General features: G+C 43.3%; 1 protein-coding gene across 9 annotated transcripts in view; it reads right to left on the bottom strand.

Moving 5' to 3' along the window:
- The window catches only part of LOC142764790 (uncharacterized), a 318,584-nt gene that overhangs the window by 170,618 nt on the left and 135,710 nt on the right, over positions 1-12,256 (bottom strand). For all 9 annotated transcript variants that reach the window (XM_075865312.1, XM_075865316.1, XM_075865317.1 and 6 more), the window contains one exon: positions 10,829-10,876. In XM_075865312.1, the coding sequence (XP_075721427.1) occupies positions 10,829-10,876 (48 nt within the window). The remainder of the gene's footprint in view (positions 1-10,828; positions 10,877-12,256) is intronic.

The following is a 12,256-nucleotide window of genomic DNA, read 5'->3' as shown; positions in this document are numbered from 1 at the left end:
ACGTTCACGACTTGCCGATAAGTTTTGATATTTTTTGTCCGACAATTCCACCATGTTATAATGTATGAGTATTTGTAAATATACTAAATTTAGCAAGTACCTGAAATCAACGTTGGCTTTTCAGTCGGAAGAGAGCGACGACACAAAAGCAATGAAGATAATTTCAGTCATAAAAAGAGCCTACAAAAGAGGAGAAATTACTGTGCATCCACAAAGGGGGCATGCAGCCGTTGGTGAAATGATGAATGTACAAGAAAGCACCAACGACGTCAGGCAAATGGGAAGCAGCTCTTACATAATCAGTCCCCCCAAAATTTGACATGTTACAAATTTATTGCAGTGGGCTTCCAGCAAACGGTAGCTCAAGCTCAACAAGAATTGGCAGAATGATTGATTGATTGATTGATTTGTGGGGTTTAACGTCCCAAAACCACCATATAATTATGAGAGACGCCGTAGTGAAGGGCTCCGGAAATTTTGACCAGCTGGGGTTCTTTAATGTGCACCCGAATCTGAGTACACGGGCCTACAACATTTCCGCCTCCATCGGAAATAGAATTGGCAGAAGGCGTTATGAATACGTGTAGACGCCCAAACATATGAATGCACTGTTCCGGGATATGGGAGCTCGCAAAATCTTTCCCCCACCAGTAAATGCAGCTATGATAATCTGTCGTCGCAAGAAAGGACCACATCTCTAGAGAGAATCGGTAAAGGTCGAGAAAGCATATTTACTTAAGTCTTGCCAAACAGACACTAGTCAATGACAACTACTGACTTTGACGAAGTGACACAAACTGAAGTATTCAACGTGATTAGACATTTACCTTCTGCGGATGCTGACTAAGGTGGAATTACAGATCCCATGAATGAAATTCTGTTCAATGTATCGCCCAGTGATGTCACTGATGCTATAAACAACTCCTTTGATATCTCATTGGTACCGAAGTATCCTAAAATAGCGAAGGTGATTCCTGTACTAAAAAAGCCAGGAGTATGATTTAAAGCAGATAATGTCAGACCCATATTTCTAACATCTAACATGATCAAACTACTAGAGATGATCCTACATGGCAGGGTAAGTATCTGGACGGAAGGCAACCTAGTATTAAAACTGAAAAAAAATTTGTTCTCGGTGTGATTGCTCTATTTAGTGTGCACATGGTGATTTATACAGCCGAATCCAGTTAGCTCGAAAAAGAAGACAATACACTGTGTAAGTAACACTTGGCATAGCTGAAGCTCTTGATACTTGGGAGCACTTCATTTTGGTAAATACGATAGGGAGATTAAATTTACCACAATCATTTATTGAGCAGATGACAAAAATGTTAAAATCAAGACAATGTTACTGCGTCAAAGATGGATGTTCCTCATCTAAAATCAAACAAACACGTGGAGGTCCCCAAGGAGCCGTCTTATCTTCAGTATTATTCAATGCGTTAATGATCATGATTCCAACAAAACAGTAAGTTACTTTACTTTTATGCTGATGACATCGCATTCATCGCTGCTCACTCTGACATTTACTCACTATAACTTAAATTTATGAATACAATAATATGATAGAAACTTGGTTGAATTGTAGGTAAATGTCAGGAAAAGGGCACTATTGGTGTTTCCTCTTGCAGACTCAATTTCAATACTACATAAACCTAAACCCAATCAGAGAGTAGACTCTATACGATAATTAGGAATCAATTTAAAAAGAAGCCTAATTGAAGTCCACATACAGAGTATATAGCTGCCAAAGCACAACGGGTCTCAAGCTTACTGCACAAACTGTGTTGCCATAAATGTGGGTTACGGAGGCACATTTTGATAATGTTGCACAAGATTTACATGCGCCCAACCTTGCAATTCATATGCATACTATTCTCGGGTGGCCCTGCTTATAAAACAAAACCTCTTGTTGTTTTGGAGCGAGAAGCACTGCGAATGTGTCTGGGACTCCCCAGGTTTATGGACATCAACATAATGTATCAGAAAGCGCGCCTTCCTACACTACTTTGTAGATTTCGCATTTTGGCTGTACAAGCATTTTTTGAAATTTTACAGCTTGCTGGCAAGATCTCAATCTGGTTTTATCCCAGATCCAGACGCCTTTTTTTTTGCTCTATGGCCATTGTTTCACATACCCTAGATAATGTTTTTTTTACCGTGGAGAAGAAGATGTGCCTGCAGCGAGCAGCATCGCCAACGCCCGGCTCTCTCGGCTGATGCTTCGGTTTGTTGCTGTGCCGATCTCTGGACGGTTCTTTACGCTGTCTCGCCACTGCCGTTAACGACTAATAAACCTCTTCACGTTTGGTGGAGGTGTGGCGTAGGTTGACGGGTGATTGTTTCGTGAGTAAAGGGCACTAGGGAAAGTTGGCGGGCGAATTCCTTACGGCCGAAGGCTCGGACTTGCTGAATCAACAATGAATTGTCAGGCATGGTGTCAAAACTGGACACTGACTTACCACCACGCTGAGGCTGCCGAGTCAGTGTGCGTTGCTTTTTCAACTCGTCGTAGCTCTGACGCAAGCTGACAACTTCGGAAACTGTGCTCGGATTCCTAGCCAAGAGCATTTGATATGCGCCATCGTCGATGCCCTTCCGGATGTGTTTGACCTTGTCAGATTCGAGCACAGTTTGCGAAGTCGTCAGCTTGTGTCAGAGCTACGACGAGTTGAAAAGGCAACGCACTCTGTCTCGGCAGCCTCAGAGTGGTGGTGAGTAACTTCACCTTCTTCACGCTGTCTCGCCGCTGCCTTTAACGACTAATAAACCTCTTGACATTACAAAAGAAACTACAAAGTGTATATGTGAACAGTAGAAACGTAATTGTGTCAAATGACTTGAATTGTAACGGTACGACTGAATATGATAATGTTTTCCCCCAAGAATCCAAGTTCTATTCTCTGAAATTTCCATTCAAGTTCCATTCTCTGAAATAGCTTACCTGGAGCATGCAGAAACAAATAATATAATAGCCGCAGATGCTTCAGTGAATAATCGAAAGGCAGGTGTAGGCATCGCCTAAGATTACATTGACTGGTCCTTCTCAGTGCGACTGCCTGATTTTACTCCAGTTTTTGAAGGTGAGCTAGTGGCTGTTATTTTAGCACTTCAAAACCTTCCTTGAAATCAAAACAGCGCAGTCTTAATGACTGGTTCTCTTTCAATTCATGCAGCTCTGATAGCATCTCAGAACTCTCGAAATCTAAGGATATTCCAAACATATGTACCACGGCAGTTGAGACACCTGAAGATTCTGTGGGTTCCAGGAAATTGCGAAATAAGGTTAAATGAACTGGCCGATTTCTTAGAGTGAGCCACGCTTGATGGCCCAATATTTTTGTACTGCCTAAGCTAAATATATTACCGCAATAAGATATAGAAATTCAGCAATCTGTACTAATATGATAGAAACAATAACTACAAGGACAGAATATCACCACCTCAAGTTTCCGTTGCGACCTTAGTGAAGTCAGTCCAGAGAGCTTGAAGTTTTGCTTACTAGACTTTGATGCCGTGTCACCCCTTTATATTTATATCTACACGGAGCTGCTCACGTGATATCACCCCTCTGTGCATTGTGCGGAGAAATAGAATGAATTGAACAATATTTTTCGTCTTCTAACCGACACAATATACTTAGAAAAATGCTTATAGTTATTCCCTTTATGAGAATAGGCGGTACATTGTTGGCGGAAACTGTACCGAATTTTGGCGCCTCAGTTTTGGGATATTGTTATAGGGATGCTTTTAATGTCATTTGCGATTTTATTGACGCATCCAAACGTGTACTATTGTGATCCTTAATCAAATCTTTATTATTTGTATCAAGAAAAAGTGTTCACTATGAATGGTTAGGTAAAGTAAATGCAGCTGTGTGGCCATCTCAACAACTGATATTCCAACATCTCTAAAATTGACCTTTCCATTTCCTTCTTTTCCTCTCCTTTTGTGTGGTTTTCTTTACATTAGTTATATTACAATAGAAATTCATTCTTAGAAATGGTTGTAATGCTCACAGAAAAAGTGCATTACGCTTGCTTGGCCAATCTCTCTGAGTGGGTATGAGTCATGATTCCAAAAAACAAACAAACAAACGAGTGCTGGCCTACTACACAAAATATATGAATAATTATGGCTCTGTGGGTACCCAGCAATGTGCTTGTAGCATCCCAATGAGGGTTTAGAAAAGGCTCTGGAAGGCCCCTCTTCTTGCTTTCACTGTGCCTGTACAGCGTGTTCTGCGCAGGCCTGGCGTTTCTTTTTTTAACGCGTCAAAACACCAAGCGATAAAAAGGTTAAAGCAGATGTGCATTAAAGTCGCTCCCACGTTCTCTCGCCTCCTAAAAGTAATAAGCTAGTGCTTTCGTAGCGATACAGAAACGCACAGCCCTAAGTCTCCAAAGCATTACGGCACTACAAGGCAGTGACCACCTTCATTCGCTCTGAGCAACGCCACGGCTTCACTTTGACACATAGGCGGAAATGCGGGACCGCCACTCCAGAAGTTCTTAATAACCTCCATGTGTCCACCCAGGTATACGTGTGGGTAAATCTTACATAAGATTTTGAGTTTCAGGGACTAATATGTGAAGTAGATGACCTCCACGATAGGTTCAAGTGAGAGGCGGTTAGAGTATTGGTGGCATAGAAGTAGAGATAAAGGACAGAAATTGTGAAAAAATTAGGTCTGTCTCCTTGAAGATGCAGAGAGATGAAACACAAAATTTAATTTTTTTCTGTTAGAGTACGATCAATTTCTTCAAGTAGATAAGGCACTAGGCCAACATAAAAAGACATATTTCTTTTCATTTTTTTTTCTTGCTAGCCTTGTGGCACACATGTCACAGCCCCGTTATAAAAAAGAGGCTCAAGCACGCATCCATCTATCTACCATTAGCTCGTTCGAGTGGGAGCAACTGAAGTGCAGCGGGCGTGAGTTCATGCACGAAGCACTCAACCGAGACCTGGACTTCATGCGGTGCGTAGCTAACACGGTGCAATAGTGGCAAGAACGCCGCAAGAAAATCTCTGCCATGATTCACGAGCTGGGCGAACCGCTCGTGTTCCTCATGCTATCGGCCACAAATGTACACAGGCACAGGCTCCTCAAAACGCTGGAATGGCTTTGAATGAAATTGCCGGTTACTCAATTTACCTCCGGAACTTCGCCCATTCATCTATACTAACTCCGTGAATATCCTGCGGTTTTATTTTTATCCAACTGTAAAAAAAAACGTAGTCTTTGCAACAGCGGACGCAAGAAGACAGGGGCAGGCCGGTGCTTGCCACTCCGTTGGAAAGTGACCTTGCAGGCTTCATGTCGGAAGAGGAGTCACGTTAATACGAGTAATAAAACGTACTAGAACAACAAAAGAACAACCAGGCGTCACACATTGCGAAGGGTCTAACGAGTGCGCCATGAGACGCACCAACTTATTACAAAAGCCTACCATAAAAACAGCCTCACCATAAAAATATTGCTCAAAATTCTTTGCAAGTGCATAGCAGGTACCACGCCTCTCCGAAGAATGACGAAGAAAGGCATAGTAAATGCGTACCTACAACACTAAAAGTATGATGAATTATTGCGCAGTTGGTACCTGCAAGTCCGCTAGTATGAGTTACTCGAACTAAATCAAGCTGTAGAAGGACCACTCTTCCAGAAATCGCTACAACTTTGCTGTACGTTGTTCACTGGCATGGCGTTTTATTTGTCTCTTTGATTCTTTCTTTATACCATTTTTTTGTTAATATTGCTCCCTGTCTTTTTCGCTTTCTTACTCTTTTGCATACCCAATATCTGGCCTTTTATTTTTCTACGCTTCCTTATATATTTTCTCCCACCATCTCTTTGTTCTGCTTTCAGGGGCAAAGCTTCATAGGGTGTGGGTCTGCCCATTCTTTGATGGTGTATTTGGCCACCGGTTGCACATACCCGAAAGAGCGGTTCTTAGAACGTCCGCCGAATGGCAGCACTTGTATACGAGGAATACGTGATGAAAAGGTGTGAGATGGCTCTACTAGGAGTGTTCACTAGATAGACGGATGAACTAATGGACATACAAAAAGACGGACGGACTGATAAATGCACGGACGGATGGATGGACAGACAGGCAGAAGGATGCTGCACGAACAGACGCACAGACGGACGGATGGAGGGACGCATGGACGGACGGCTGCATCAATGGTCACACGGATGAACGGACGCACGGACGGACGTATGGAAGGACGCATGGATAGACGCAAGGACGGATGGAAGCAAAAACTAATGGGCGGCCGAAAGCATGGACGGACTGACGAACGCTTCGCCCCACCAATGATCATTCACTCCGGGGATATGCTGTGATTTTTTTCCTCCTTGACACCTTCGCTATCCTTTAGAAACACTTTCATTCTGTATAACACAAGGCTTCTCTGTTTTATGTTAGCATGCCTAGTTACGCTGCTTCTAATATCGACAGAGTACTTTAACAAAAGTTTCTCTGTTTCTTCATCATAACTATACTGTTTCTTTCTTTTTTTCTCACTTTTTCTATGGTTGTTTATTCGTTCTATGATTGTTCATTTCTATTGGATTCGTTCTATAATGTTCATTTTTATGATTTTTCAGCCAAAGTTCGGCCTAAGCAGCTCATCTATTAAAGCTCGCGAATTGAGAGCCGAGTATACGCCTCCGCTCTTTCTTGTAACGCATTTTGGGCAATAGAAGCTGTGAAGGTTACTGAACGAACGTTTGCTAATATGTTCACTGTGTCATTTTACAGCGAAACTTTTATGAGATCACAACTCGGGCAACGCGCAGTTGTCCGCCTCCACCGCCGCCGATGGCCGTAACCATATCGCGCGACATTAGAAAAAAAAACCTAGTGCGACAGATCCAGTCGGGCTCGAAACTCGGGTCTGCTAGGTGCCAGCCCAGTATTCTACCACTGAGCTACGCTGGTGCTTGTGACTCGTTGCAAACTTCCCTTACGCGGGTTGATGTCGGGAAATCAATCGCGTTATTACGACTTATAAAGCGTTTCAAAGCAGCGAAAGAAGAACCAGTCGTCGCACAAGGCAATTAGTGTAACGAGGAACCGTTCAATGCCCCAACCCGTTACAAACGCTCGTCCTTGTTCCCCTGATAACTGTGGCGTATACCCACTTCAGCCGTAATTTCTGATCGACGTCAGCCACTGCATAAACAATTGGCACGAAATTTTTTGCAAGTGTTCAACAGACACCACGCTTCTAAGAAGAATAAAAAAAATAGCGTAGCCAATGCCAGCCCACTACATAAAAGTTTATTATAATGCCCTAGTGGGTATCGAGCAAGTGTGCTTGCTGTAGTTACACAATGAGTGTTTTGAAAAGGCTCTGAAAAGCCGCTCTTCCAGCTTTAGCTTGGCTGTGCTGTGCATAACCCGCATGTCTGGCATTTTTTATGACACCGTCTTCTTCAAGTGTGACCACGTCCTGCACGTAATTACTTGAATAAAATAGAAGATGCGCATGTAATGTGGTGTTTTGTTTTCTTGTGTCATGTCCCCAACTTTTGATGCATACTAGGTAGATACGCAAAAGTTTCATTTTTCATCAACGATCACCTATTTTATATTAGGATAAAATACCGGATGTTTGCCTAAGGTGACGCTGCCCAGAGTAAGAGGACCGGGAATCTGGATGAAGAATGCACAGGAAAACGGATAAACGCATGCAAATAATCCGAACTTGGTGTTGGAGTAAACCAGACAAATAGAAACAAATCTGTATATTTTGTGTGAGTCACAATATTTTGCATATCAAAGGCACAGTTTCCAAGTATGACCCAACCTCAATCAAACTCAACACATAGCGAAGCCAAGAAGAGTTGAAGGAATGGTAATACTAGCGATGTAGCTGTCTTGTAGCAACTAAAATTGATGTGAATATTGTAAAGCCGACAAAAAAGAACATACCCCTGGCAGGAAGCGAACCTTCAGCCTTCACATTATACACCCGATGCTGTACCGGTTGAGCTGCCCCGCCGCGGTGGTATAGTGGCTAAGGTACTCGGCTGCTGACCCGCAGGTCGCGGGTTCAAATCCCGGCTGCGGCGGCTGCATTTCCTATGGAGGCGGAAATGTCGTAGGCCCGTGTGCTCAGATTTCGGTGCACGTTAAAGAACCCCAGGTGGTCGAAATTTCCCGAGCCCTCTACTACGGCGTCTCTCATAAGCATATGATGGTTTTGAGACGTTAAACCCCACAAATCAATCAATCATGTACCGGTTGAGCTATGGTGCCAACCGTACCTTCGTCCATGTCATGTGTGGTTTTATATGCATGCAAACCTTGTAGTGTTTTATATGCATGCAAACCTTGTAGTTCTAGTCAGGGCCACTGATGGCGACGCCAGAGAGTGTGCAACACTTTCTTTTGCGAGCTTACGTCACGTAACACGTGATTCTTTACTGACAAGGCCGTCGCCCAGTATACGGTCCCGTCCTACCCAAAGTCATCGATTCTGTCCAATTGAAACACTGTTTATGAGTGATCGACAAAGGAAAGTTCGAGAGCTCATTTCTTTGCGGGAGGAAACGTTTAAGAAAACCAGCAGCATATGCAACCAAAGAAGAAATGTCGATCCTTTGAACATATTGTACTAGATCTCTTGTATGACCTCAAAAGTACCATCGACAAAAAGACCCTCTTGCTGCATCTGATGCTCTAACAATTCAGCTACGCTGCCGCTCAGTCCCTTCTCTACGTTCTCAGGTATTTATGTACTTGTAAACCTTGGAGTGTTAGTCAGCACCACGACAGCAACTGCCGAGCACTTATACAACTGTGAGAATTACGTAATCATTTGTGAAGCGGACAGCTACTCAACTCTCGATTACCACCTAAATGTATCAAGACTGCCGTGGTCAGGATGGGAATTCTAAACGAATTTCTATACAACGGGGAATGGCCGCCTCCATAGCTCACTTTGTAGAGCATCGGCCGCGTAATTGAAAAGTAGCAAGTTTAGTCCTAGCCGGCAAAAGTTGTTCTTCCGCTCACTTTACTACCACACTTATATTGAAATTCCAAAAACATACTTTAAAAACTACAATTAACATTTTCTATACATTTCCTACTTCATTATCTGCTGGTTTTTATTAGGTTTTTACCAGACAAGCCAACAAGCCCCATATTTTATTTGGCTTCTTTATTTCTCAGATGTCATGAAGGTTGAATCATACAAGAAACAAGCCCTGCAATTTTTACTTGTTAATTTGTAATTAACATATACGAAGCAGCATTAGGAAATACCGAGGGCGCCTTTTAAATTTGAATGTCAACGGCTCAATCATTTGATAAAAACTTCAAGGCATATCTTCATAATATGCTTTAGACCATATCGTTGTACTGCGGGGTGAATTTATATCATGAGCCTATAATGTCAGCCGCGTTGTCCTTGCTTGTCATTTATGAAATTTGCGCTGCATCGATTTATTTAGCCTCGTTCTTTATTTTATTCCTTATATTTGTGTTTGTGAATCGCTTTAGCCCACTAATCTTCTGGTGCTTCGTTAGTTGCATGCTTTGTATTCCTAGATAAGTTAGCGGCTGTGTCACAGCACAGGTGCATGGTGGGCACCTAGCTGGTTTTCGCTAACTTAGCTTTTTACCCTCAAGCCTCTCTTTTTCACACTTGTTGGTATTCTGTTATATACGTTCCTATACGTTATCTGCGTTGTTCCTGCTTTTGCGTATCTCTGTGCATTTTGCCTCTGTGTTTCTCTGTTTTCTGTCCTGATACCCTTTCTTTTTCTAGATGTTTTTTAGATGTTTTGTTTTCCTTTCTGCATTTGTCTTCTCGCAGTTCCTTCGTAACCATTCGCTCGCCTCTTCTTCCTACTTTTCCTTCCTCCTTTGCTTTCATTTATTTTTTTCTCCCTCTGTGTACTGGCTCTTTTTTTTTTAGTTTTCCCCTCTGCACCTTCACTAATCTTTCCCATCTCCTTCATTCTAAACCACCCAAAGCCACGCTTTTCGATGCTACTAACCTTTTCCAGCCCCTTCTTTCTAAACTACACAAGGCCACGCTTTTCGACGCTAGGAAGCCTGGAAGACAGAATGTTTTCCCCTAAAAATTTTTTTTCTTTCTCTCTTGTTATTTCTTTTTTTTCTGTTACTTTCTCCCTCTGAATCTCTGTTTATTTTTGCTCTCATATCATGAGATCAATCCTGGCTGCGGCGGCAGCATTTGCGATGCAGCAAAAATGCTGTAGGCTCCTTGGCTCACGTTTGGGTGCGCGTTAAAGAGCCCCAGTTGAACAAAATTTTCTAAGCCCTCCCATACGGCCTCTTTCAAAAGAATATGGTGCTTTTGGGACGTTGAGCCCCACATACATACATGGTCGATATCTCGGTTCTTTCTCTCGCCATGTCGAAAAAAGTGGCGCACGTACTTTAGGAGCAAAGCTACAGATGAAGGAAACTATGAAAGCTTGCGCCAGTACTTTCTTTATGACCCAACGGTCGACATAAACGCCTCTTCTAATAAAGCTCGTGCAATCATTGCCGGGCATCGACCTCTGCTTTTTCTCGCGTGGAGTTTTGGGAATGCAAAATCGTTGAGGTTTTTGATCAAAGATCTTCTTTGAGTGAAGGTTGTGTCATTGAAGTCCCGTCTTCACCCTGTAGGATCATAGCATGCGCATATAGTTATTTCAAGAAATTATACCACGCGCAGGTAATATAAATGTCCTTTTTTCTTGTGTCGTCTGCCCAACCTTCGATGCACACACGTTATTTACGTATATTTATAGTTTACATCAAAGATATCAAAATTCTTGTTAGTATAATTCACCTACCGGATGTCCACCGAGAATGACACTGTCCAGCCTAGGGGGACTAGAAAGCTAAAAAAAAAAGACAAGGAACGCATCAAATTAACAAACGAGTGCTCACGGTAAACAGAGTAAACGAGACACTTTCAACAAAGCCGTAGAATTTGTGCAAATGGCAATATTACTTATGCAACTCCCACAGGTCATCATATTCACACGTGTATGTAAATACCAGTCGGCAAGAGCCGCGCTGAAATGGCGCGGATTTAACAAAAACAAGTTATTCTTGTGGAACTGAGTCTGCTTTGCCCAGTTGACGTATTCAGTGGGCTCTTTGCAGTGTTATCTCCCTCTGATCCGCACTGACGAATCCTAAATAAGTTTTCACCGTAACATCAACTTCGTTGAAGTTGCCGCTCTTACAGAAACTCGAATCTTAGCAGCCGCTACCACCTTCTGGCAGTCAAGACGCCCTGCAATAATTTTCTATAGTCTGAAGCCCGGCACTTTTTGGGACACTAAAAAAATTGCCGTCGAAGAAAGGCTCTTCTGTTATGAGAGCGCGAGGAACCACCACTGGTGCTCGCAAACATTAGTACCATGGAACCTACTCAACTAAGGACACATCGGAGAATAGTCGAAAAAGAGAACGACGAGTTTTTTGAGGATAAAGAATCACTGTCGTAGTTGGTATCATCCTAATTGTCATTGTTATCGTCGTATACATCGCCGTCAAGATTGCTGTTGCTACCACCATCATCGTCAATATTGCCGCGGTTGTTCTTGTCGGTATCGTCATCGTCGTGGATGTGAGATTGTCGCTATGGAGGATGTTTCGAAGAACGATGGTCAGTGGCACTACCGTACGAGTTCGCTGGTATTAGCTTCCCCCTCTTGGGCTCCCGTGCCGATTGCTCACGGAAGCCGAAAACGTGCTGCCTGGGGAGGCATTGCTGAATCTCTCTCGGCTGCCTTCTCTCGCGTGGACGACAAGCGTTGCGCTGTACTTTTGGAGCCACATTTTCCGGTAATCGCAGGACGATACAAGTGAACCACTGCTGCAAGGTTGAAGCAGAGCGGTAGCTTGGCATACGTGCGCCACACGCTTGACTTTCCAAAATTCATCGAGTGCTCGCGAATTCGTGCGCACAGCTGTATCCAGGCGGTCTATGGAACTGGCGCAGTGGCTCTTGTGAAGGTGGATAGTAAGTTTTGGTAATGTGTTGCGGGGCTTACAGCAATGCTTGCGCGTAAGTCAGCACGAAGGCGGGTAAGCGCTTTTCTGACACGTGACGTCTGGCGAACATCTTCGTGGACAATATCGGTAGTGGAAGTTCCGTGTGGCTAAAATTGTGCTCCGTAAAGTCGAGCGAGTTTCTTACGCATGACCTTTCGTGCAAATTCTTGAAGGGCATCAGTATCGCGTGGTCACACTGAAGCGGTACCTTAGTG

The sequence above is a fragment of the Rhipicephalus microplus genome, chromosome 6, assembly GCF_043290135.1.
Source record: "Rhipicephalus microplus isolate Deutch F79 chromosome 6, USDA_Rmic, whole genome shotgun sequence".
NCBI classification, from domain to species: domain Eukaryota; kingdom Metazoa; phylum Arthropoda; class Arachnida; order Ixodida; family Ixodidae; genus Rhipicephalus; species Rhipicephalus microplus.
This window is presented reverse-complemented; position numbering and strand designations above follow the sequence as displayed.